Source organism: Acanthopagrus latus, chromosome 13 (genome assembly GCF_904848185.1).
Source record: "Acanthopagrus latus isolate v.2019 chromosome 13, fAcaLat1.1, whole genome shotgun sequence".
Taxonomy (NCBI): domain Eukaryota; kingdom Metazoa; phylum Chordata; class Actinopteri; order Spariformes; family Sparidae; genus Acanthopagrus; species Acanthopagrus latus.
Window position 1 is genome coordinate 7,555,991 of NC_051051.1, and position 27,755 is coordinate 7,583,745.

The 27,755-nt window shown below is 41.5% G+C and overlaps 2 protein-coding genes and 1 long non-coding RNA gene across 14 annotated transcripts in view; 1 reads left to right on the plus strand and 2 right to left on the minus strand.

Moving 5' to 3' along the window:
* Positions 1-27,755, plus strand: part of snx19a (sorting nexin 19a) — a 103,200-nt gene that overhangs the window by 70,138 nt on the left and 5,307 nt on the right. For 9 of the 10 annotated variants that reach the window (XM_037120636.1, XM_037120632.1, XM_037120634.1 and 6 more), the window contains 3 exons: positions 9,654-9,761; positions 25,950-27,464; positions 27,551-27,689. In XM_037120636.1, the coding sequence (XP_036976531.1) occupies positions 25,974-27,464; positions 27,551-27,689 (1,630 nt within the window). In that variant the 5' untranslated portion in view covers positions 9,654-9,761; positions 25,950-25,973. Of the gene's footprint in view, positions 1-9,653; positions 9,762-24,057; positions 24,392-25,949; positions 27,465-27,550; positions 27,690-27,755 lie in introns of those variants that run through there. The other variant, XM_037120638.1, reaches the window with a different exon arrangement.
* LOC119031873 lies at positions 1,816-8,034 on the minus strand. 3 transcript variants are annotated; one of them, XR_005078730.1, is made up of 4 exons: positions 7,688-8,034; positions 6,830-6,941; positions 6,597-6,719; positions 1,816-2,038 (listed from the first exon to the last, which is right to left on the minus strand). It is a non-coding gene; the product is annotated as an uncharacterized LOC119031873 (long non-coding RNA). The 3 variants fall into 3 exon arrangements; XR_005078731.1 differs by having other exon boundaries at positions 6,830-6,969; XR_005078732.1 differs by lacking the exon at positions 6,830-6,941 and having other exon boundaries at positions 7,688-8,029.
* Positions 11,830-24,697, minus strand: LOC119031869 (beta,beta-carotene 9',10'-oxygenase-like). The gene is made up of 12 exons (XM_037120641.1): positions 24,487-24,697; positions 19,200-19,404; positions 18,919-19,130; positions 18,342-18,457; positions 18,117-18,219; positions 16,825-16,953; positions 16,572-16,732; positions 16,332-16,499; positions 15,989-16,126; positions 15,058-15,240; positions 14,203-14,313; positions 11,830-12,987 (listed from the first exon to the last, which is right to left on the minus strand). The coding sequence occupies exons 1-12, from the start codon at positions 24,572-24,574 to the stop codon at positions 12,871-12,873; spliced, it is 1,731 nt and encodes a 576-aa protein (XP_036976536.1). The 5' UTR covers positions 24,575-24,697; the 3' UTR covers positions 11,830-12,870.

The window sequence follows — 27,755 nt, forward strand, 5'->3', positions numbered from 1 at the left end:
AAAAGAATAAAACGAAATAGAAATGTGTTTGTATTTAAGACTGAAAGTTGACTGAAACAAACAGTCTCAACTACAGAGGATCCCTTTTTCTTCTTCAGTACCTCCCCGCAACATGAATATTCATAATCCAAATAAGCAACAATCAAATCAACAACTGCAACAGTCGGCTTCATCAGGGCTGTGTAGGTGTCGTGTGATGAGATTAACAGTAAACACAATCAAATGAAGAAAAACATCTTTACTTCTTTTGTCAACATCTGGGAAAAGAAAAAAATATAAAAAAATAATCCGAATGTTGAAGTTAAAAATTAACGTGGTCGGCTCAGTTTCACAACACAGTTTCCTGATCATCGACTGCTGCCGGTTGTCCCCCGTAAAGCCCTTTGTGCTTGAACTCATTCTAATCATATAGTGTTTTTTTCAATTAGCAATATGCAATTTGCTAAATCCGTTTGTCGCAGCGCTCTGATCTCTCTCAGCCTCCACACTCATTAATTAAGGTACAGTAAAGTTTGAAGAGTTGGAGGCCTGTGAGTGAGTCAGTGCCGGAGTAGACAGCCGGACAATATGTGCTTTTATTATTGGAATGTTTTTATAAAGAAGAGTCCATTGTATGCGCGTAGGACGAAATATGACGAGGAGAGTTTACTTTTTTTTTTTTTTTTAAGGAACAGAAACAAAACGTTTGGTCACTTTTGCATCCACACATCCTGATCGTCAGCTCATACAGTAATAGAACCTAATCGATTATTCCCAATACTGCAAGAATTTATCTGCTGGTATGTTTCAGCGATTCTCTCCGTTCTTTGAACATCAGTCACAAACTCTCTCCCGGCAGTCTTGTGTGGAGGTTTCAGGCTGTAACCTTTCCAGTGTTACAGTTTTCTTTCTGGCTGCGAATTGTCAACAAGCACATTTTAATCGCTTTTGTCCAAACGTCAGTTTTTTAATTCCTCGTCCCGTTCCTCTCATTAGTAAAGATCCAATGCCATGTTTTGATTTTATAGTATTTCAGGAGGAAGTGTCACATCGATTCCTCTCGGTGGAGCGATCACAAGTCCCAGCGTGCTCGCTCCACAGCAGCTGCACAAACCCGTCGCCCCAACAGTTCCCCCGTCTCATTTTCAAGAAAAAGATGGTCGGTGTACTGTATGTCAGTTGTTCTTTGGCGCTAACACGTCCAGAGAGCCGTGATCCTTTCTTTTCTTTATATGTATTCACCTTCATGTAGTTTGTTTTTCAGCTACCCACAAGCTCAGGTTCACTCCTCTCAGCTCAGCCGTCCTTCGGACACTAAATTTTTTAATGTTTTCTAGTATGCAGCAGGCCGTCCGTTCATATTATGTATTCACTTATGGTGATTCATTCTTTTTATTACTCATTTCATAAAAACAAGCAAACAAAGGAATCCAACCAATTAATTCAGCTAATGCCGCAAGGTGCTGAAACGTGTCCTTGTTTTCATTACTCACTCGAAGATGAAATGTCCCTTTTTGTGTTGACAAATTAATTTCCGTTGAGTGAATAAATAAATAGTTTAGTTGATGGCTACATTGTTGAGTCAAATGTAGTTAATTTCTGACTTTGACAGAATATTTGCCACATAGTTTTGGAGGAAACTGCCCAAGTTAAAGCCAGACTCAAAGGTTATTAAGCCCCCGATCATAAAGATACTTTATTTTTTCATTAGTTTTGATATCAAACACATTTACATTTGTTGAACATCAACATGTGTTTTGTGTTATTTCCCTACATTTTTTTTTATTTTTTATTTTTTTGGAGTGTAGTGAAATAATCAGCCTGTGAGCAAATTAGTGTTATTTCAGCCGGTCTTTTTAATATTAATGAGTGAGAGCAGTGATTGGCCAACAGCAGCGATCTGTTAAAAAAACAGAAAGGAAGACTAATGGCCAAGAGAGAAAAATGGCATAAGTGATCCCGGTCTCACAGTGGTTGAACAAATATAAAAGGCCTTTATTTCATCGGGCTGGAAACATATTTAAAAAACTCCAACACGTGTCAGCTCGCAGCTTTTAGTCTCAAAAAAGGAAAACATGGCAACTTATTGCACTGTAAAAATCTACTAAAACTTTTTCTGTCATGATCAAAATCAGGATTTTTGTATCAAATTAAAAAAAACATTTAATTTGGAGTCTCAGTGCACTGTGACCACCACCCTCCACAAAGGTTGGGATGCTGTTAAAAAAGGAAAATATAAACAAATAAATTCATATATATTTGCATACCTGGTAAATTTTAAAGGCTGACTTTACGTGAAAAAAAAATCAATGAACTTATCACCTCAGAATCACCAAGTAAAAGAGACTCTTAAATAGAAGATGAACAAGTTAAAAAGTTTAATTATCACTATTCTTTTCTTGGTAATTTTGAGGTCATCCGTTTCCTTTGATTTTTCAGGTGAAGTCACTTTGTTTTTTCACAGTGAAGATTTTCTCTTTTTTTTTTTTTTGCCAGTGTTGTTTTTGGGCTTTCCGGAACGTGAGAGCGGCGAAATGTGAACCAACGTGCAGAAATCAGTAGAAACCTGAACGCGCCAGATGTTTATGAAGTTTTTCAGCATCTGTTTGCCAGATGACAACCGCACATTTGCCGCATAATTGATCTGTTGTTTGAAAATATACATTTGCTGTAAACGTGCCACAATCAAAAACTGAGGTTTACCACAACAGTGTGTGTGTGTGTGTGTGTGTGTGTGTGTGTGTGTGTGTGTGTGTGTGTGTGTGTGTGTGTCAGGTCGGCTGTATGGCTGACTGTAGTTACACAGTTAATGCAGCTGTTGTACTGTGTAGATCTGTTATTTCTATAAAACAGCTTTTACTGTAGCTGCACTGAACAAATATCATCGTTGTATTCAGGCTGAAACTGCTCTGATTAATCTTTGTGACAGCTGTAACGATTCATTGACTCATTTCAGCCTTTCCCAAACTTACGAACGTGACGTGTGCCATTTGTAAAGCAGAAGTTCTGGGACCCGACCAAACTTTAAATCAGAACTCTAATCCTGTAATTGGAGCAATACATATGTACTGATGTTGTGTCAAAGTCTGCTCCCTCATCAAATAATGTTGCCTTCAGGTTTGAATCATGCTTTAAAAAAAGTCAGATGAATTTGTTTAACTTAACTCTCTTGTTCTAATTAGTTTGTTTGTTTGTTTTTTAAATCTATAACAGTCAATCATAAATATTTAATTCAGGGAGCTGCGACCCACACTTCTCTGGATTAGTCAATTATTTGTCAACTAAGCGAATTGCAAACTGTTCTGATAAGGTATTAATCAATTTAAGATTTGCTGGTTTTCTTTACTCATCAATGAGAATAAACAGAATATTTTTGAGGCTGTAGACAAAACAAGACATTTAAGGACGTCGTCATCGTGGGCTTTTGGGAAACACTGATACACACTTTTCGACATTTTCTGACATTTTCTGTGCTGATAATTAAGAGAAATGTGTCAACTCTCCGTAGACCCTGCTGTGTGCTTTTTTTAGTCCCATTTTTCATGTAACATTAATTAGGCTGAACATTGCATGAAAACCAAATAAATGAAATAGCAGAATTCTGTTGGTGTCGGTGTGTGATTTAAACTGACAGAGGAGAGCCGACAGACATCACAGTGATACCCTTGAAACGTGCACGTACAGTAAGCCGTGTCTTAACTTGAACACTCATAAAACTTGGATGTTCATTCATGGTCGAGTGTTTGCTTCTCATGTATTTGCCATTAACGCAGTTGTTTAATCAGATCAGGCTTAGAAAAGTTATGTATCTGCCTCTGCGTGTGTGTGTGTGTCGATAAAGACCTAAAGCTGCTTAGGTTTCAAAGGGGCTTAAACTGCCTGTTGTGACTGCTCAGCTTGAAGCTCTGCATCTGGAGGGCTTGATCACATTGCAGGTGTTAGCTGCATCTTTGTCTGAAGGAACTCCAGTTTTTTATAAAAGTGAAGTTAGATTTTTGCCACTGACTTGAACTCGAGTCCCTTGTTTAGAGACGTACGGCACAAATAAGAGCAGAGGTACGAGAAACTGCCCGCTTGTGTGAAGCTCGCTAACGTTCAGGCGACCGCGCTGAGGAGCGTCCGTCTTTTCTGTCACGGACCTGTTTTTCGCAGGTCTCTGTGGCCTTTGCAACCGAAGGCTCTTTTGGCCAAAGTCCACGTGGCACAAAAAGGCAGCGGCATTCCTGATGTCTGTGGCTAATCTGTGGTGTCAGCTTGTGTTAACGCCGCACCGCCAAATTTGAGGGCACACAGGGCCGGGGAATATTAAAAACTCCCATCAGCAGCATTCCTCCAGAGGAGGGTGGGTCTGACGAGAGCAAGGGTCACCTAAGGTTGAACGCTGGTTGTGTGTTCGAGCCGCTCGTACTGTAACGGTCTGATCCAGCGGACAGGAGGTGGGGCCGGAGCAGGACGGGGGGAACACACTTCAAAGAGACAGCGCTCTTTCCTTGTCTATCCTCATTGAAACCGGGCTAAATGAGCTTTGTGGGGGCTTTTGTTCCTGCTGTTAGACAATTCAGAGACCCGACGGAAGATGCCCAAAAGGACAGGAGGTCATATGGGCAGTTAATTATCTGCTTCTCAACCTGCCAGACGCTTTCTGCATGCCACCCCAATTGACCTATAATGAGCATGAGATATTGTTCTGCTAAATTTGAGAAGTCTAGCAAGTGTAAGGTCAGACTGTTCCTACAATTGCCACATGTCAAATTTCACACATACGTGAGACGGAGACTTTGTGCCCGAGCGCAGGCATTTCTCCAGCAGCGTTGTGCTTTAATTTGAATATCCGAAGAGTTTTAACGGCGAGCTTGTTAACCAAATGAACCATAACGTGCATTTTTTACATTTTTTTCTTTAAATGCAAACTGTGGCTCGTACCTGAGCTCACTTTGAGCATCACGACAGCCGTACAAATTTGGTGTATTTCTTGTCGTCTGAGGCCGCTGTGCAGACATGTAACATGTGCTCCACTCTCCCCGACTCCCAGAGGGGCAAGGACAGGAATGCATTCAGGGTCAGGGGTCGGACAGCCATGTGCACGTGTGCTGCTGTAGCCTGGCAACAGGTGCTGCGCGAGAGCCACGGCTGAGTCTTTTAAGATCGCACCAAAACCCTCAGACAGGCTAAAATTTTCTTCCACATTTGATCCGTTTTTGTAGCCTCTCTTTTAAAAAAAGTAACAGTGTATCTGAAAATCGTCATCCACCTTTTCTAATATCGTCTCAGTCGAAGCTGTTGGATGTTAAACGGGCCGAGCTGCGAGTGCAACATCTGCACAGAGAGCGAGAGAGAGAGAGAGAGAGAGGAGCTCATAGCTGAGAGGTTGGTAGTGTCTCGGGGAAATGATAGCTCTGTGCCAAGGTATTTCTTCTCCCTCCTGAGAGAGGCCCCGCCATTCAGCTCTCTGAGGTCAACAAGTACAGACCATTACCCACAATGCCCCTGAACTGAGGAGAAAAAAAAGGGAAAAAAAAAAACTTAAATATGCAGGGCTGTTCCTTTAAGATGGTAAGACAGGAGCTGCCTGAATGCACTCGGAGACAGAGCTGCAGCCAAGATGGAGAGAAGGAGGGAGAGGGAGGAAGGCAGGCAGGCAGGCAGGAAGGCAGGGAGGCAGGCGGGGAGGAAGCAGACATCTTCCAGTGATGTGGAAAAGGATAAACTTGTGTTTCCCTGTTTCTGCTGCCAAGCTGTTAAGTTGCAATTATTCATATTGTAAAATTATGGGTGTCAGTTTGCTGATTGCACCGCTCAGAGAAAAAAAAAAAAAGAAAAAAAAAAGGGGAGTCTTGTTGCTAGGAGAGGAGAGATTCAGCCTTCTCTCATTGGCCACAAGGATGGCCCAATGAGAGCCCTCCCCCTAACAGCAGCGCAGTAGTAGAGTTACCCCCACATGCAGACCTGATTAATATGTCAGACATGTTTTATGGGTTAACGTGAATCAGGCGGGATGTACCGAAAGGGACTGCAGCAGGGATTTACTATGTGGATATATGTGTGTGTGTGTGTGTGTGTGTGTGTGTGTGTGTGTGTGTGTGTGTGTGTGTGTGTGTGTGTGTGTGTGTGCAATATGTGTGCCAGAGGAACGTGCTACACTGACATATCACACATAAGCAGCACATTGGGGTCAACGGATGCTCTTGTTACTGAAAAAATGCTCACACACACACACGCACACGACGCGCCCCGCTTGTAGAAATTAAGTAACTGGAAACAGACTAGTGGAAATGCGAAATAGGATTCCTCACATGTGCATGATTATCAGGAGAATGCAGCTCACAAAAGAGAAACAGGAGTGAAAAACCGAGCCGCACGTCGGTCGTCTGATGCTACTTGAAAAGAGCCGGAGTGCGTTTTTTGAAAAACACACACTGTACAGTTGTTAACGCGGCACGGGCCTCAAAACAAATCTGTCGAGGGGAATTTGATGTGTTCATTACCTGTCAGGGAAAAAAAAAACAAAACAAAACACAAAAACATCTGATTTTGTCTGACAGGGTTACCTCAGTGAGTCATCTAAAAGAAACGCTGCGGTTGTAAAGGGAACATTTTGAGCTCGTCTGATGTCTCACCTGCAAGCCAGACGAGAAGGCTGACATCACGTTGCATCATCGGTCTCTGTCCAGTGTGGAGACGGTTCGGTCCGGCACTTGTTTAGCTTCTCTTAGCGTAGCGCGAAGAAGGAAAGCTGCCGACTGGTGTGCAGTGAAAAAGAAAATGCTGTCTTATTCCCCTGAAACTGTCCTGAAGCTGTCACTTGTTCCACTTTAAAATGATGGTTTGACATTTTGGAAAAGCTTCTCACTTTCTTGCCTAAAGGTGTGTGACTTCTTTGGCATCTAAACGAGATTCCTTTGCCTCACCCAACGCAACAGGAGCTTTCTGGGGCCAGTGGTTGGTTTGTCCCTTCTGGGCTACTGTAGAAAGCGATATTAAGGGCTCATTCTAAGGTGACGGAAACACAATTCTTAGTTTCAGGTGATCATACACTGATGAATATAACGGCTAACTGCTCCACCTTAAAGAGATATCATGAGATATCACTTCATTGACTCGAATTTACACGAGAACAAATTCTACAAGCATAAAATGTAAAAACTGCAATGACTTCGGCCAGTGGCACGGCTGTAACACAGACCAATGTTTGGACTTCTTTAATTTTTTTAATTTGAATTCAAATGAGATTGTAAATAAAACTAGATTTGCTCTGTACTGTTGACATACAGCAGCTTCACTGTATTTGTTTGCCCTTGTCGTGGAGCTCCCTGCAGCCGCTGTTCAGCGTTTTTTTTTTTTTTTTTTTTTCACAGCAGACATTATGACTCGTCGTAGCAGGAAAAGCGCAGGTGCTCCCTAATAACATTAACAATGGCTCGTCTCTATTCAAACATGTAAGTCACTCATGATAGCGACAGTGAGCTAACACGACCCTGAAACTGAAATGAGCTACCTGGAACCCAGCCATTTATAATTGTATTATTATTGTGCTCATGGGAACATTCTTTAAATCTCTCCGAACCATTCAGCGCCCTGTTACAGATAGGCTGCAGTCAAGGCAGCTGGCGTGTGCCGATAGTCGAGACTAAATGTGCCTCAGGGCTGCGGAAGAGAAAAAAATGGGAGATGTTTTGAGGAAAAATAGCAAAAGAGGTGTTTATCTTACCTGTACCTGCTGATACTGGGACAGTGTGACAGACCTGCTGGAGTCAGTCATGTTGTCTTCATTTCACCTTCACTTTTTGTCAGTCACTTCTGCTCAAACGACGCTGTGACTTGGCACCCGTGCAGAAAACTTTCCTCCCATTCGTGCTTCGTGTTTAGATTATTGCATATTTTTCACGCACCAGCTGTCCGGCCACAGGTGTTTTCATTTACAGTGATTAGACTTTGGGAGGACTTGAGAGGTTCTGTTCAGCTTTTTGTGCACCGCAACGTGCTCTGAAGATGTTTTTTTAGATTATTTTTTAATGTATGCTGTTATTCCACGCACGTTGTTATGCCTTACGCTTGTTTTTGTCGTTGGCCGATGGGGGCTCACATAATGCCCCATTCTAAGCTTCATCTGTCGACCTGAGCGGAGGTCTGATCATCCAGAATAAGTGGAAACACCTGTGTGGGTGTGCAAGTTTTAAAAAGGTCTCAAGTTACACTGGGAGGGGAAGATAATTGTGAAGGAGCCCCAGATTTGGCACATGTCCTATTGTGTCACATTAATAAAAATAAGGTGTTTACTGTACAGAATGTGTCACAGTTTGTGGTGGACCATCATTAATAAATGGTACATTCATAATTATTTTAAATTAATTTAATTATTCCACTGTAAATGCTTTTTAAGCCATTTATTAGGCAATTGTTTATTGTAAAGCTGCATCTGATGTTTAAAAACCTTTTCTCTCGCCTCTTTTTTGTTCGATGATAGTGAAATAATCATTGGCTGAAGTTCGATGTGATGTAAATTTAAGTCAGTTCCAACAGCGTCAGCAGCAGGTACAGAGAAGCGCGGCTTCCGGAGGGAGCATCGATGTGCTCGTCGAAGAAATGAAGGAGAATCTTGCGGAGTGTTTGCTCCGGATGTGGCCCTCGTCCCTTTTCACACATCAACTGTCGAGTGTGTAGATGTTGTTCAGAGACCTCCCGTCAGAAACGTCTCGTCGCGTGTTGACCTCCCTGTCGCCGACGACATCGTGTCGCGCATAAACCACAACATCTTTTTGATGAGACAGACAGTTGTGTAATGCGATCGGCAGCGCAGCCATCCGACTTTGAAAGTAGACCGGTGTGTAGGCGAACATTATCATCCTCATTGTTTTGGTTTCCCGCCCACAGCTTTACTGTTTTGGTTCAGTCTAATGGCTTTACAGCAGCTTCTCCAGATAGAGCAGGCAGCTGGTTTCTGGTGAAGGCAACCCACTGCACCAAGCGACGGAAGTTAAACTGAAGTTGAAGAGCAAAAGCCAATCGAAAGAGACTGTGCTTGGATGAATACGTAGGAGTAGTGGTTTATTTAAAGGTGCATTATGTAGTTTTGGGGAAGACATTTCAATCAGAAAAAAAGGTGCTTTATGCTTCGACAAATTAAATAACAAAACTTTCTTCGAACAACAAACTGACCTTAAAGGGGAACACAGTTTTGTAGTGTTTTACTGTGATGATCTCTGGCGGACCCTGCCACCTTTCTTAGCTTCCAGCAGTGTTCTGAGAGCAACTTCAGTTGTGGAATAAAACAAATATCTCTGAGTTGTGTATTATTACCCCACTAATGCTGTCAATATTAAAAAAGAGTTTGAGGTCCTCCGAAAATGACACAGTGCCCCGTCATCCGTCCGGTTAGCCCTCCTGCATCGACGATGGCAAATACTGCACCACCATTAAAAGTGCGATTCAGTCTCAGCAGAGCATAATGTGGCAGTACAGACGCTCTGAGCGGTGTCTGACTTCAAACATTTTTTGAGTTTACGAAAAGAAAAAAAAAAAGAAAGGCGGCAGCTTTCAGAGCTATTCATATCACAGATGAGACACGGGCTAAAAATAAATTGTTGTGCCTCTTATGCCACAGCTGATTACAAACTAGTATCCTGCAGCAAAGAATTTACAAATGCTAACCTGAGACTCTCTGACTGCTTCAACAGACATCACAGACGAGCCTCAGTCAGCCTGCGCTGCATAAGAAATCAAACCAACGTCGACCCGTCGATGTGGGAATGATTGGTCATACGTAGCTCGTTTCCTGCTGTGGGGTGAGTCCAGCGACGGCACAAAGCATGCAGCTACAATTATTACTGCTACGGCGGTATTTTAACTTACGGCCCGTGTCACATTGTGTTTTGAACTGATAATAACAGGGATTTGTCTGCAGGGAAGATATCTGTCAGCACTTCTTTCTGCGGAATAAATCAAAAGAAGCAGCTGGTGGATTTCCTGCTCACTGAGCTGTTCTTACTGAAGTGGATCAATGTGTAATCACATCAAATCTCTGATTTATCACTGTAATTATTTTTGATTTATTTTGCCCTGTTGTGCCACATCCCTTCAGCTGCTTGTACAAAATGCACCAGGACAAGAATGTATCGATTGTGCAGCGTCGAGGCCGGTGATTAGTGCTTGATGAGGAAAAGTTTGAGACATTGTTTTTAACATAATGCACCATCTGCAGTCCTAGCTGTAATCATCAATAATGCACGTTCTCCACTCCAAAAAGCATCCCCGAAAACTTTCAAAACTTCAGATTGGTAACAGAAACAGTCAGATTTGGAGTTTTTTTCCTTGTAAGACTTTGGTTCCTGTGGCTTTAACCGGCTGTCAGGAACACACAGAGAGGTTTTCTTTTTTTTCTTCTCCCTTTTGTTCACTCCTCTATGGAAATGCGCATCTGTTCGTTGCGGCCACACACGCTGCCTAAAAACAGTGAATTGGCAAGCTGCAGTTAGTCTTCTGCTTTAATCCATTGTTTCCATTTTGATCTATTCCAAATCTTTTTCTGTTTTGTTTGTGAACCAAGGTGTGCTCTCACTCCTGCCTCCTCTTCCAATACAAATCTATTTTTTTTTTTTTTCCTTGCATCTCATCTTTTGTGTTGTCCAGTTGAGGCGCTCTGTCTCAAGTGTCCTATAAATGCAGTTGTTAAGGTCACAGACTTGGAAATAACCCCTCTGTGGTTCAATGCCAGGCTCCTCCAGTGTTTGCCGTACGTTCTTTTTTGAAGTGGCAGGGTGGGCTGGCGGTTACAGACTGTCCAATTGTCAGAAGGTCACAGGTTTGATCCCTCTTATAGTCGGTGTTGAGCCCGCCTCCCTCAGAGTCCCCCTTTGTTGAAACGGTTGTATGAGCCATAAAGTGTATCCGTTAAGATTCACAATCATACAGCTGAAAGCAGAAAAGGGGCTGCCGTTCCCGACGGTTACAATACAGAGTGCAACACAGTTACTTGAAGGGAGAAGACGCCTTGTTGCTGCTCACAAACCCAAAATCCTCCTGTGGTCCAAACACACACACACAAACAACACAAAGCACCGCGCCACAGTTTCTCTTCCTGCTCTGTTTATGGTCTTTCTCTGACATTTTTATTAACAAATCCTGGTCAGGTAGTGAGTTCAGGTCCTGACTCTGCAGATTCAGTGTGGCTGGTGCCTGAAGTGGCGTCACATGCTGACCTCTGGTGGAGGATGAGGGAATTCATCTCACAGCAGACAAACAGTCAGCCATTTAGCCCACATCGACATTGGTGTGGTGTTTAGGGGCGTCGGGATGAAACTAACTCAGCACTGGACTGATGACGAGTGTAAAGTAATGAGATTTCTTTTGTCTCCAGAATTTTAACCTCCTACGAATACAGTTAATAATATCAACACCACTTCGTTTGGTAGTGTGGTTCAAATTTATATGACTTTCCATGTCATGTTTTATATCAACCTTCTAAATAACAATACCTATATTTATAACTGCAATTCAGAACACAAACACATACCACTAATTTATCATATATTGTGTTACATATATACATATAACTCGAGCATCATTTTACACATTAAAGTGTGTGTATAGGTCTCGGAGGATAATACTGCAGATTCAGAAGTGCTGTAAAGCCTTTTATGTCTCCAGAGGAAGATGCATGTCATCGATTAAAGTGCCTCCAATGATGTCACTCAGTGACTAAGTTGCATTGTGGGTAATGTAATTGCCAGGTTTTGAAAAGTGGTCCACTGGTCTAGCATTGCACTCCAATAACTTAGTGTTGGACTCATTATGAACAGTTTAAAAACAAATGATCAAAATCGACAGCAAAACCAGAGAAATAGCCTTTTTTATTATTATTCCACACATTCTCCTTACTTTTCAAAGTCTATGGACAACATCACTCACAATGCAACTTAGTGATATCACTGGAGGCAAGTAATCAGATTACATGTGGCTTCCTCTGGAGTCACAACACAATAGTTTTTTTCTATTTTTTTCACGTATGCTGCGGTGCTTCCCAAGACCTGTAATCACACTTTAAATCCATGTTGTAAAACAGAACAGTTAACAATCAGCCTGTGACAGTGATAATAGTGAAAATTCAGTGTTTTGCTCTGAGCATTGAAATTTCACACATCATTTTTGTGGCACATTCAACTGATTTTACTGCATTTGTTTTCTGTGCAGCCTGTCAGGGGAAAGAAATGATTGTAATTAGATCCTCGTTTGAGGAAACTATAATTCAGCGATAAACACGGCGACGGAGGCGAGAAGAGCGTCGAGAGAGGAAAGCCAACAAAAGAACACAGGAGGCAGTCTGTGCTGTGGTTTTACATCAAGGGTGGGGTTGATCTCTTTAGCTGTTTTTATATTTAAGCATATTTCTGAAAGTTATCTTGGCGGAGCTTCTGTGTGTGTAGGAGTCACAGACAACACTTGCCATTTCACAGAGGTAAAAAAAAATGTTTAATTAGCAAAGAGTAAAAAATACTGTTCAAGTTAAAAAAAAAAAAAGAGTGAAAAGAGTACAGAAGATTGTGTTTATAGAAAATGATCAGGTGGCACTTGGGTGGCCTGGTGTTTGGAAGCAACCTGGAAATCACAGGTTTGAAGCCAAACAGTTTAATAATTCACGAGCCCTCTCCTGAGTGCAGCATGAGGCAAATTATTATTAATAACGATATAATGAGTATATTTGGGTGGATTAAGAGGTAAAGCTGGTGAGAAGTCCTAAAAAAATGGCAGTCAGAAATCACATTAGAAAAGTACCTCATCGGCATTCAGTCAGTACGAGAATACGTTGTCCTTCATAGTGCAGCTGTCACTCTGTACCATCAGGAGTATAGTGGTTAAAACAATTGATACTTCAGGTATTATTCTTTGTTTTGAAGCTCATGCAGAGGCACTGAAGGCACCGTGGAAGCCATAAGCCATGTTAACAGGCACGTTGGCTCTTCCCAGCTCTTCGAACGTCTTGGCATCCAGAACCAGGAGGAATGTCCCTTTGTCCTGGAGAGAAAAAGTGAACCACAGGAGCTTATCGTCAGAGTCAGTGACAGCACATGAAAAGCAAGAACGCGAAGTCAGAACGCTCAAACTCCTCAGATGGTTTTGAGCAACTTTCAAAGAGGCTCCGATCACCTTCAAGGACCGAAACATCTCAAGAGCGCCGAAGAGAAATAAAATCATCCGCGATGAATAAATGAATAATAAATTCAGGATATTTTATTTGCCGTATTAGAAATATTTTGCATTTGCACAGCAAAGTGCTGATCGACAGACTTGATCAAACTGCTGCTGGTCACGACGCAGTTTAATTTTAGCCTTAATTCTCCCTCAACATTTGAGTCTGTATTTTGCGTCTGTTTCACTCGTTTATTTGTCTTTTATTGTGAAGCACCTTGTGACATCTGCTCTGGCATGGCGCTGTATAAATAAACCTACTACTACTTGATGTGCTTTGCAGAAGCAGCACAGTTAAGAGAAAAGAGGAGAGTAATAATACGCTGCAGCACAACTCAGGTTCAAGCTGCCAGACGTGCTGTCAGGACGGAGCACAACAACACCTCAAGGTGATTCACGCTCTTCCACGTGCCTCTTAAAATAGAAATAAAAGGGTTTAACTCCCAATTAAAAGTTTGTGATGTGTAGGACTATCTCAGTCGCTGTAATTATCTTAAAGAATCTGCTGCCTCTGACTCAGACTGTAGATTGCATTAAAGTCCAGAAATCTTAAATCTTAAATAAATTAGTTGTTTGTTTTTTTTTAGTTTATTTATTATTTTGTAATCATAAACAGCATGTAATATATTTATAATGCTGCTGATGTTATTGCCATCACTAACATGACCACAGAACATGTTAGAATCATTCTGCCTCTGTGGTTAAGAAAGTCTTTTTTATTATTATTTATTATTTCATCTGAACTAATGTAGAGTAAGTTGATCAATAGAGATTTATGACTGCACTCCTCTCCCTCGGGAATATTCACTATGGATTAGAAAAGAAAAACAAAACAGAGCTTAGATAGAACGAACTCTAAAACTCTAGAAGTCCTTTGTTGCTTTAAGGTTAAATACTGTATATGTAACACTGATGTCACTCCAGAAAGAAAAACACTTTTACCACTAAAACCTTGACGAAAATATTTCAGTACGTGTCACGTTGGCTCTCCAATAATTCCTGACCATCTTCACAGAAACCGACTTTACAGAGTCACTTTACCTGTGAGGGGGTGAGGACCACCGAGAGGATGACGCCGTCGTCCTCCTCCACAGCGTCAGGTGACGGCACAAACACCGGCTCTGACGGATAGAAACCCTTCTGGTACCAGACCTGAAGTCACATAAACACAAATGAGTCAAGTTCATACAAGGTTCCACTACTTACCTTTTACTGTTTTTTTATTTTTAAGAGCAGAGAGTGCCAATGATTGTATTAATATCTCCTTTGAGGCAGTAGTATAACAGTTCTTTTACTTAGATTGATATTTTGGGAAATGTTATTCTCTTTCTTGGTGAGATTTGATGCGAAGATTGATTCATTTGATACCTATCAAATATAGTTCTAGCTGTCGGCAGCTAGAACAATAAACTGGAGCAAACAGCTAGCTTTTCTCCGTCCCACATGAATAAACAGTCCTCACGAAACCACAGCTTGCCTTTTCTATATTTTCTATGTTAAGAGATACATGATGTGTTAATTATTGTTCTTTAGAGGTGCTGGTCAGTGGTAGACGGAACAAAACAGAACCTGTTCATAGTCTTTATGCAAAGCTAAGCTAACAAGCTGCTTGCTCTGACTCGCAGCATGAAAACTGAGAAGCACATTACCAAAATGTGTAACTATTCCTTTAACATTTGAACGCTATACAACTGTATACTGACTAGATGTAGTTGAAGCCGTAGACAATTTTCAGCCCTAGTGCACAAGGTTTTATCTAACTTATCTAAGGCAAAGGGTGAGGAACAAGTCTGACAAAACATTTATTTTGCATTAATACACTTGAATAAAGCTGCTATTATGGACATTTTTTGTCAATCTGGCGGCACCGCACACACACAAACACACCACACAAACCTTGAGTGTCTTGTCCGTCAGGTCCATCTTGAGCAGCGAGTCTCCCACCAGGTGTCTGAAGCCACAGCCGTAGAAATAACGATACGGTCGCGTGTTACATCTGTCGTAATTGATCTGAGGGAACTCCAGGCCGCCGTACTCGATTAAGTCGTCTCCATGGAGATCCTCGTGTTGGCAGAACACCTGTCGACAAAGAGAGGATCAACCATCTACTGTTACCTGAACTCAACAGAGTTTTAACTACAGTCGCTCCATGAGTTTACTGGACACTTCAGTCTGAAAAGGAAGTTTTTAGTTTGTGGGCTTTTGACTTTAAAAAAACACTTCACAGTTTCTGTTTTGAGTTCTGTTGGATTAATGAACCGATTGTGATCATTTCGATCAGTTAAATTTGTCACAACACACCAGAGAAGATGTGAACTGGTTCATCCCTGCGGTGGAAAATGACTGCGGTTGTACCTGTGGGACTGTGCGTTCTCAATTACTGTGACAAATTTTAATAGACTTCAGTATTATTAAAAGCCTATCATTGTAGAAACCACTTAGAAGAGTATGAGAAAAATTAATTGAGCCAATGTTACACATCCTCCTCTTTATATTACTATTAAAATAACACAAATCATACACTGTGTTATTCTATTTTTAAGTTTAACAATCCCATTACTGTTACATTTTTAATGGTTACTTTCTGGAGTAGATAAAGACTGAATTTTTTATTTTTGGATGATCGCTCCTTTTAAATAAATGTTGAATGCAGGACTTTCTTCATTATAATACAGTATTTTTACATTATGTTATTTTCTAGAAACTGGATTCTTCTTCCACTACTATTACATCCTCAGAATGTGTATTTCTGAACTGTGCATCAAGTATTTCGACTAAAAAGAGATACTTAAGCGTTTATGGCATAAAAATTCAGTGACCAACTCACCTTATCTTTGCTGACTATGACACATGTTGCATTACTGGAAGGCCGTGTGTTCAGGTTCTGGCCTAGTTCAGTTTCACTGGTTATGTTAAGGGGAAGAACGAAGCGCCGAGGGAAAGGTCTGCTCAGGGAGTTGTACATCTGTGAATGACACAATAAGGAACAATGCAGTATGTGTGCATTTTAGGGATTCTTCTTGTACAGTTTGTCTTTTGTCTTGTGGTGCAACGTGACTGTAAAAAAATGCAAAAAATTTCAACCTTGAACTCAAAATAACTCTGCTGATATCTGACAGAGAATCTAAAGGTGTTGACGTATGCCTGTGTGTGTGTACATATATGCCGACCTCGTCTAAAGCCTCTCCTGACTTGCGTAGGTTCTGGATGAGGTAGTTGTTGATGGCTTCGCCGTCGTCTTGGCAGCAGATGTCGAGCATCAAGAACCCGTCCTCCTCGAAGGCGTTGATCTGATGGAAGGTGGAGATGGCTTTGGTGTGGTACTTCGTCGAGCTGACCTGTGGTACAGAACACACGATTTAGATGATGTTTACACCAAATTAATCGTAATCCCTCGCCATCTCAGTCACCTCGCCCGTGTGCTTGTCCACGAGATGGAAGACAGTGTCCAGCTTGGGATCCCAGTAGATGCCCTCGCTCAAAGCCCTCCCCCGCAGCTTGCATGTGACTATCTTCAGCAGGTCCATCTTAATCGGCTGCTCAATGAACACCATGTAGTTCTCTGACATGCCTGGAATAAGGAGAGGGGTGTTTATTGGGGTTTGTAGCTGAGGGCAGCTGTAGTGCAAAACTAAAAGGCATCACTAGTGAATGCTAACTTACCAAAGCTGTGGTAGTAGGAGGGATGGGACTTGTTTGCAGGCACAATGGAACAGAGTATTTTGGCTCCTTGTAGGGTGTCTGTAGCATCTTTCTTCTCAGGTGGGACTCTGATGAAGTTGTACATGGCTCCTGGGATCACACGTTTTAGATTTAGAAAAGGCAAATAATTCAGCTATGGATTTATGCAAACCTTAACATGGGTCTTGTCTAGGTGCTTTTAGGATATTTCTTTGTTGAAAAGACATCTGAATTTTCCAACTTGCTGTCCTCACTGTAGATTGAATTTGTCTGCAATAGTGTTTGAGAGTATGAAAATGTATAATTTGTCTGAATGTCCACAAGGTGGCAGTGCTCGCAAGGTAGACATGTCAGGCACTTGTACAAAAGGCCAGAGGACATCCACCTGTGAATTCAACCCTGTTGATACAGAGTGAGCCTTGGCTTATATTAAGAGAGAGAGGTGACACCTCTGCCTCAACATGTCTAATGCTGACAGTTCAGAAATAATGCCTCCTCGTCCTGTACCTGTTAGCAAAACAGGCTGCTGAAGTCTACTGTGGGATTACTTTGCCTACAGAGCTGACATACGTGCTATTACACAGGGCTGAGCAAAGGGAGTAAACAGCAAACCTCGCCAAGCAGCTCAGTGAGTACAAAGCCTGACAGGTTAGGATGGTGATGAGTAGCTATATTATATGAGAAACGCCTACGACCTGGTATATACATGGCACTAAGTCAAGCCTGTTTCCAGTGGGTGTTGAACTCAGTCAGGGTTGTCCCTTGTCTCTGATCCTGCTTGTGATTTTCATGGATAAGATTTCGAGGTACAACCGTGTGCAGGAAAGTGTCTGGTTCTGTGGCCCGTGACCTTCAGCAGGCACTGAGGCAGTTTGCAGCCAAGTGCGAAGCGGTCGGGTCATGGATCTCTGCCTGAATATGGTAGATTGCCCCCTCTGGTTGGTGGGAGATCTCTTGCCCCAAGCGAAGGAGTTGAAGTATCTTGGCATCTTATTCACGAATAATTGGGCAAAAGGGGCGTGAGATGGACAGGAGGTTTGGTGTGGGATCATAAACAATTAAATGTAGGACTACCAGCCACATGTGTCAGAGCCAGGGTGGCTCTTCAGTGTCAGCTCCTGTGGCTTTCATGGTATCGTGATGTTGATCTAGATGTCTAAGCTAAGTGTGAGTGGCTTTGGACCGAATGACCTGTGACACATGTCTGGGTGTTGGTATCAAAGTCAGAGTTTTTGTTTTGTGGCAACACTAGTGTTGTGAATGACGGGACTGACCTTTGCTCCCATACGAGTTGCCCATGTTGTAAGAGGTGCCATCAGGGTCATAGTGAGGGTGGGCAGTGGCTCCGTTCACAGCGATGAACTTGCTCCAGTCCACCTACAAAACATAGCAGAGAATGAGCAGGATCAGTGTTTGTCAACTCTGGTCTAGACTAACTAATGTTGATGAAACTGGTATTAATCTTAACATCTACTACTCCATGGTGATCGTGTTAGTACCTTTTCCACCGTCTCTAGGTTCTCTAGGTTCACTCTGTGTATGAAATTGGTCTCCGTGCTGACGTAGTAGTCACCTTTGTATTTCACAAAGCTCACACTTGCATTGTCCGTGGGCTCTGTAACAGAGAGTAACAAAGGATCACTGAAGCCTGAAGAGTGAATGGACGTGTCCCCCCTTTAACAGACACCTTGGTGAACCATTCTGCTACACGATTTGCTGCTTGTAGTTACACTGAAAAGTCCAGTAGGAATGTGAAACCTCTAGGAAATGTCTGCTGCTCCCCTTTCTGGTCCCCACTGGAGCATGTGTTATTATGTAACCTTAGTGTACACTATAGAGGCTCCAGCTTTGGACTGCGTCTTTTCCAAATACTGAAACTGAACAAATTGTCCTTTTTTTCTTCCAACTGATCTCAACTCTGGCTCTCCTGCTCCTCCCCGAATTACCAATTTGGTGCCACCGTGCCACAAAATCTATGGCAGAAGCAAAGTCATGTAATATTCTTGCACGATAAGTCAACAAACCAGTTAACTGCTGCAAGGCCTCTCCCTTGCTCCTCCTCTTTAGTCTACTCACGGATCATCTCAAAGCGAGACAGGAAGCGCTGGAAGAAGTTTTTACAGGGGTCCGGCATGGCGAGGGTGCCAAATTCTGACATCACGATGCGATCCCGCTCACTGTTCTTCTTGTAGGCATCGCTGGTCAGGAACCGACTCATGTACGTCACCTGGCCTTTGTCGATCTTGAAGCAGTGTAGCATCGCCATCCCATCAAACCAGTGGTTGTAGCTGTGATGAAATAAAGGCACTGACACATCTGTCGCGTTGTCATTTGTGTTGCAGCACATCAAAACTCACTGTGTGTTTCCAAACTCGAACTTCCCCGGGCCGTTGCGGAGGAGGTTGCCATTGATCCAGGAGGGGATGGTCCCTTGTACCTGAGTGGAGATCGGCTCAGGGGTCTCTTCTACAGAGCGGACCAGAGGTGCAATCGACTCCAGTCCTTTCACTGCTGACGTTATGGATTCCTTCACTTTGACACTGTTGATAGGGTCAGTGCCATCTGTAGGAAACACATGCACATGGAGAATTAACTTTAAGGTTGCAAAGGGTCTCTACATTTCCAGAAAATGTCTGGAGCTCTGTAAAAGTGTCTGTGTATCACGTATTTGAATGTACTATGGGTGGAAAACACTTTAAAATGTATTTATTTTCTGTCAAGGCATTTTGTTCTCTGCTGGTTTGGATTACCATATTTGTTTTCAAACACTCCTGCATACTGTAATGTTCTCAATAAGAAGCTGTATGGAGTGATTTAAAAAAAAAAAAATTTAAATATACCACATGCTGAAGAATAAGAGTGACTGTTTTTCTTTAGTTGAATCTTCCAGTGAATTTAGAGCTACAGCGTGACAAGTTGTTTGACCCATGGCAACGATCTGGGTCCAGGGAAACGCTAGGAGGGAGGAATTTGAAAAGTTGTCTGTTTCCACTTGGTGCAGGAATTAGTAAAACTGCAAACCTCAGCAGGCACGCGGCATTATCCCTTCACATGCAGCCCACACTGCTGCCAGAACGGCACTGGCTAGGCCAAAGAGTGTTTTGCAACCCTAATCATACCCATACTGTTTATACCCAAAACAGACGGACATCAGAGAGATGGTCATCTTTACATCGTTTTCAATTCAAACTATTTAACTGTTTTCGTGTGGCATGACAACACATGATGCGTTTAAGAACACCAAGTTTTTTTGTTTTTTGTTTTAGCCAGCAGAAAGGAGAAAAAGTGGTATTAATTTCAAAGCTGGGAGCAGTATGACCAGACTCCTTTTTATAACATTTACTCTCAAAGTGATAATATGTGTGTGGGTATAAGATTAGAGTCACTGAAATAAATAAAAATGAATGTACTTTTGAGCTTTTGAACAGGTGAATGTCTATTAATTGTGCTCAAATGCAATACTTACTGTTCATCTTTTTACAATCCATTTACTTACTGCTAATGTCTCAAACATGAATCAACCCCTAAGAAATTTAAATGGTGCAGTCATGCATTTAAAATGGAACCTAATGAAATGATGGAGTTATGTACACAAACCACACTAATTTCCTGTTTGCACAACAAACAAGCTGCAATGTGAATCCCTGAACTTCAGCCTGACAGATGTTGCGAGACAAAGCATTCGAAACACTCTTGTTCTGTCGTCGAACTGAAGTCATGACAATCATTTTTCTTACGGCAACCATGAAGCATGTCGCAGTGCCACATTCAGGGAAATGTTTGACTCTGCTGATGTTCAGGGAGAAATAACAGCTCGGTCATAGGAACTTTGTTTGGTGTTTGTCTGACAGATCAACAAATAAGAAGTCGGCTGAGTGACGACGCCTCCTTATGGCACATTCCAGTGTCATCACAGACATGTGGATTACATTATTTTTAACAGTCAGCTCCACTGTTACCATCCACTGAAGCCATTTATCCCATTTACCACAGCACTATAGACAGGCAGCCGCTTGTTCTTAAAATTTAAAGTAATTCATCTTAAGCATAACATGAAGTTTCTGAATTTCTCCGTCAAAATACATAAAGTATAAATGCTCAAGGGGCTGTGTGTATAAATGCAATAATAATAATAACAGAATGTGAAAAATGGCAGTTTTTATGTGTGTTACAGAGATATAAACTGAAGTCAGCATGCTAACCAGCTATATAATAAATGAATAATAAATGTTCAGTGGTCAGTTCTTACATATTGCACCTTTTTTTTTAAATGTATACTTGAATTTACTAATAATGAAACAATAAGTGGTTCTGATGCACATAATTAGTCTCTCTTGAAATATTATAGCAGTATGAATTAAGGAGAGACAAGATCATTCAGTGACATATTTGAGGTCCTTGTGCTTAACTGGACTCTTTCCACTCATGCAACTTTACACTTAATACTGCACAACTTCTCAGAGGCAAATATTGTAATATTTTTTTTTACTCCACTACATTTGTTTGTAGTTACCTTTCAGAATTGTTGTTCATTCTTGTCATGTGAAAACCACACATCTTTAAAATGTGGTGGCTGTGAATCTTTCTGGTAAACTGAAGAATTTAGGTGTTTGTCTGAGTTAAGAAAATGATGAGCTTAGTAACAGTATGTTAGAAACTTGACTACATGAGTCAGATTTTGACTGCAGTCCTTTTTTGATTGCAGCAGAGCATTTCTTACATTGTGGCATTGCTATTTGTTTTTTCTTTAGTACGGGATGTGAATACTTCTTCCACCACTGGTTGTGGTTTATAACCCATCTGTGGAGTGATCGCACTGTTGCTCAACACTTCTCACTTCTTACTGTATTCTTTCACTGAGGCATCTTTGAGCTCGACCCCCTCTCTCGCTCACAGTCTCACCCAGAAGACTGATCCCTTCTCTGTGCATTCCTTACATCAGTCTCTCCCTACAGTGTGGGTGTTACAATCCTCTGGGAGATGATGTGGCTCAGATCATAAGTGGGCGTCGCCTGCATGAAGCTGCACTACTGTACTGTGTTGTAGCTGCACAGACTGTAAACGGTTCTTCAGGCAAACTGTGATAGGTGTTATTGGGATGTATAAATAAAGCTGACTGACTCTTACAGTTTTGTTCACATATGAAAAGACCTGTTGCCTGAATGAAACCTGACACGTCAGCAGTGCAGCTGGCAGAACATCTTGTGCTACATGCACACCGCCCTGTCAACTCCACCTGGATATAATAAACTGTACAGTAAGCTGCTTTATAAATATATAAACATATAGATTGAAATCGTAACGACCGCGGTGCTGTGCGACGTTTAAGTGCACGTGGGTCCCATCAGTCACTGCGAGGTGGAGCCAGAGACAGTTCTTGTATTGTCTGATCAGTTTAACGTGCACAAAAATACTGGAGGAGGCTTACCTGAAGTGTCGAGCTTCACGGGAGGCATGCTGGTGGTCAGACTGGATGGACGCAGCTCCTGGTGTGTGTGTGTGTGTGTGTGTGTGTGTGTGTGTGTGTGTCAGCCTCTGTCCTGCTCCTCCTGAGCAGCGCAGCACGCAGCAGCACGCGCGCTTACATAAAGCGGTTACGTAATGTGACGTAGGGGAGAGGTGGAGGAGGAACAGAGATGGAGAGATGTTTACTTCTCTGCCGTGTGGTGTAACACAACATGTTTCCCCAACGCAAACACACACCTACATTCTAGTAATTAGCAGTCGAACCAGTTTTCATATTTTGGCCACTGGCCCATTTCTCAGCCTTGTGTGACTGGACTGATCAGTCTGATTATTGATGCGTTCGTGCTTTTTTGCTTTATTGTAACTATAAGCACAGAGCTACATACATTTGCGAGGTAACAAATAAATGTAATGTAGTAAAATGTACAATACTTGCCTCCAAAGTGGAGCAGGAGAAAATAGTCCGTAGAAGCAGCAGCATTAAGTGGAAGCACTCAAGTAAAACACAAGTGTCCTACCTCAGTACAGTACAGGTGCATAGTTGGTGCTTAGTTTCATCCCACTGACAACTACAATATAGCAGGACACCATAATAGATATAATTTCAATATATTATATATTATTTGTTTCTAATTATTTAGCTATAAATGTAATTTATTTCATTTGTCCTTTGCATGTTACACTAAAGTTTTATTCTACTTCCTTCCACTTTGTTTTATTAAAACACTTTGTAAACTGTTTTTAAAAAGTGATATATATAAATAAATATATGAACAACAACAACAGCCATGTGCTCACACAGAGCTATGTATTATATTAATAATATATCATATTATTAATATATGCCTAAATGAAACAAATGACTAAATAAACAAACTTTCAAAATTCTCCTGACTGAATAAACTTTCAACAAGGACCTTATTTTCCTTTTTTTCATTCAGTAATGGAAAATATAAATATTTTAGAGTTGGAACATTTCCCCATTAATATTATGAATATTAAAAATGATGAGTGTGAGAAGAATAATTCTTGGTATGTTCTCCAAAACTACACAGTGATCCAAATTATTGCATAATATGTATCACATGATAGATTGTTGTTTTTCATTCATACAATTTTTTATTTTTTTAAGAATTACAATTAAGATGTGTATTCTTCTATGAACACTAATTTCAGTACCACACATTCACTTCAGTTTATTAAGAATGAAAAATGAGTACATAAAAAAGATTTAAGCAATTTGAATAAGTGCTAAATAAATAAATAAACAAATCTGTAGGCTATTTGTAATTAATCAGAACATAGAAAATCTTCAGTCTTCAGTTCAAATACTTTCATTCATTGAAGTATTTCTACATATATTAATATCTGTATTGTTTTAAGTGGCCTGATAAAACCAACCAGGGAATCGGTACAACTTTTAAAGGGACGTTACTACTATCCCACGAGCATACAGACACAGACACGAATCAAGAAAATGTGTGTGTGTGTGTATATATATATATATATATATATATATATATATATATATATATATATATATATATATATATATATATATATATATATATATATATATACACACACACACACATTTTCTTGATATATATATATATATATATATATATATATATATATATATATATATATATATATATATATATATATATACACACACACACACACGGTGGAAATAAATGAATGAAATGAATGAACTCAAGATGGATTTGTTTGTTTTTATTTCATTTATGGGTTGAAAAATGTGTTTATTTCAGCTCTCTTTTATGTGGTTATTCATTTATTTCGTTATGAAAGAGTAGTGTTGGACAATAAAGTTCATGTTGGAGAGCAGGTGCAGAGGAGTGTGTTGTCTCCCACAGCTCTGTGTGAGCACATGGCTTCAGCCCGGCAGGTCGAGTGGACAGCTGACAGCTAGTTAACTGTCCATAAGGGCCGTCTGTGTCTCTCCTGACCTGCGGACTTAAACAGATAATCTTTGTTGGGGGATTAAAGCAGTGTCACACAGGAGGAGGACACCACACACGGCTTGTACTGCTACTGTAAAGCTCCGACAGCATTTGAGGTAGCGTTTGTTTTATTGTCTCCTCAGTTAGCTGTTTTGGGGGGATGAGTATTTATAATTGGCTATAAGGTCAGTAGGCTGTAGGCTAACCTTACCTGCGTAGGCTAGGTGTACTTCGAGCCTTATCTTGAGGTGAAGTGAGCAACTGTGACTGCAAGAGTTGGTTGCTAGGTGTAGCTGCATACCATTATTTAGTAAATACGTGTCTTTAAAGCAGGCAAAAGTGCTAAAGGGGAAAAAAAAAGGAAGAATCAGCTAGCTTAAATGCTATAGCTTGTGGGCTCGGTTGAAGTGAACTTATTGTCATGGCAACAAGAAGTCCCGCGAAGACTGATGAACGTGACGCTGCTCTCTCGCTGTACACACTGCACCAGTTTAAACGTGTTGCTGTTGACCTTATCTAATTACATTTTACTACATTTTTAAAAACTATTTTCACATCATTTACTCTCTAATGATAGTAATAGGTATATATCTATGTAAATAATATATTATATAAAGATTAGACTTTGTGTGATTTGCTTCCTCGGCCCATAAACATTACTGTAAGCTGTATTTGTTGGTAATATAAATAACAAGCGCTCAGCAATAGTAGTTGATTAGACTTAAACCAAGCTGAGAGTCAGTGTTTTGAATTCAAAATGCATAGATGATAACATGTTTCAGTTGTCATGTTGGTACTGTACTGTACTTATAAGCTAACTGCTTCACTTCAAACATACTGTGTATTACAAATCACGTTTGCAAGTGTGTTGAAGAAATCATTCAAGTCCTGTAGAGCAGTTTGCTGTGGTGATGTGTTTATTCAAAGAATACCGATAAACTGGTGAACCAACAGGCACAGAGCGGGTCTGAGCCGGTTAGTGGACCCAGAGCAAATGAAGCAACAGCATTTTATACAGTAAGAACAAAGGTGACAAAATGGTAGGTTCAGTCAATGGGAATACAAAAGAAAGGAGCCGGGGGCACTGTGGATAGTGTGATTAGCTCATCATAGCTGATCACATTAGTTTGGTCACATTTAATATAGTGATCAAATCGGCCCTTGATGTCTTTTGATTAAGTGATATGAGACAGACAGGAATCACTATTTAGGGTCTGGAGGTCAAAGGGCTCTGTCACTCCAAAGGTATATTTTCTTCCTCAAGTGCAAAAAAAAAAGTTGCAGAGATAACTATTCTGATAACTGACACATTTCTTTCACTGGTTTTCCAGCTTTTATACTGTGTGGCTTTGCTGCTTTCTTCTGTTTTATACAGTAGTAAACTGAATGTTTTAAAGTGTTGTACTGTTGGTCGGACAAAAGACGGTGTCAACTTGGAAACTGAAAAAGATGAACATTTTTCCCTTTTTCTAACACTTCATAGGCTAAATGATGAAATGATAAATCAATAAAACAGATTGATCAATAGTGAAATGTCCCATCAATATAAAGAATCCTGGTACATTAACGTTTTGGGTTTTTAGAGTTTATATGTTAAGTGAGCAATCAGAAGCATCATTTTTTTATTGTTATTGCTTTTTATGTAACAGGATATATTGTTGTCTTTTTTCACAGGTCACATCTGACCTGCTGGCCATAATGCCCTCCACAAAGTGCTCTACTAACTGGACTTTGTCAGAGTTGCTTGGGCAGCGGAGGTTGTTAGGGCTCGGAGCTCTCCTGGCATGGCTTGTCCTCTTCCATCTCCTTGTGAATGTTTGGCTCCTCTGCGTCTTCACCAGTCTCTTGGTGGTTCTCGGGGGTTGGCTCGGCTCCCGCGCCGTGCTGGATGCAAACAGCCTTCTCCATTTGGAACACTTTTTGCCCCTTGGAAAAGTTAACCCACCTCTGTCTTCCCCTGAACATGAGTGGAGGTTGAACCATGAGATCCACTGTGCCGTCCACAAGGCGGTGCGTGACTTTGTGTCCTCATGGTATCGTACGCTGCTGCCGGAGGTGGAGGGGGATTTCGAACGTGCGGTGCGTAACTCAATGCTTGAGTCGGTGATGGAGCTGAAGGAGCGTGCGCGGCGAGTGGACCGAAAAGTACTGGTCCAAAGGCTGCTAGAGCTGTATGGGTGTCACCTGCAGAGCTACATGACGGCGAGACAGATACAGTCAACACAGAAGGAGTGCATCAGCCTGTGGCAGCTCTACAGTGAAGTAGATGCCCCTCACCCAGCTGTGAGCAGTGCAGTCACTGAGCTCAGCTACTCAAGAGCTCTGGTTAACCTTGTCTTACATGTGCTTGTTCCATACCCACAGATGGAAACAAGGACTGGAGGTTACATGGTTACTGAACTTATCACCTGCAATGTGCTGCTGCCGCTCATCAGCAGGGTGTCTGATCCTGACTGGCTCAACCAGACCATTGTAGATATAATCACCAGGTCAAGAGAACCACAGGAAATCAATGTGGACGAGCTCCCAGTAGCTGAACTATACAGATGTCCAATCCAGGAGGAGTCCTGGACAACGTGCAGGTCACTATCTTCTTCTGATCAAGCCGGCCTCAGCAGCAAAGGCAGCTCTGACGCTGATGATCTCCAGAGCCAGAGTACACTCTATGAGAGGGATTCCTCACAAAGTAGCATGGTCAGCTTGATGTCTGATGGGAAGGTAGAAAATTGCCACGCAGGTTTGCTCACGCCATGCAAAGTGAGCTGCTGTACACTCACATCTGGCCATTACTCCCAAACAGCAGAGTCCAAAATGACATTACTGGACACATTCATTCAGTCAGACTCTGAAGAGGAGCTCACGGGAGGCTTTTGTGATTGTGGTCCTCCAACAAACTTCTGCAATGTGATCCCTGTAAAGGATGATGAAGCCTTTGGGTGCTTCGGTCCTCTGAAAAATCTCGGGCCAAAGGTGGTCGTGTCCGAGGACTCCCAGTGGCCTGCCGGTATAGCCCAGAAGAAATCCCCAACCTGTTCTCCAAGAAGACTTTGCCTGACCTCCTGCAGCTTTGATCCCCCCAACCCTCAAGCTGCATCTGTGAGCATCCAGAATGTGCAAATATCTGGTACTGTCACTGCGAAGGAGCAGCGTGGCACAGGCACACATCCCTATACTCTCTACACTGTAAAGGTAACTCCACTTCCTGCTTCCTTTAAAGTTTGACTGATATTTGAATATGTGTCACTGATCTTTACCCTCCACTGTCTGTTTTACAGTTTGAGACCGTGGCTGAAACAGAAAATGGTGACACTCTGCAGCCTGCAACCACTCACACTGTCAACCGGAGATACAGCGAGTTCCTCAATTTGCAGACACGTTTAGAGGAGAAGCCCGAAGTCAAGAAAGTAATCAAGAGTAAGAGATAATCCTCTGCTTTAACTGACCATTTAAATCTTGTATACCAAGACAGAAATATCATCG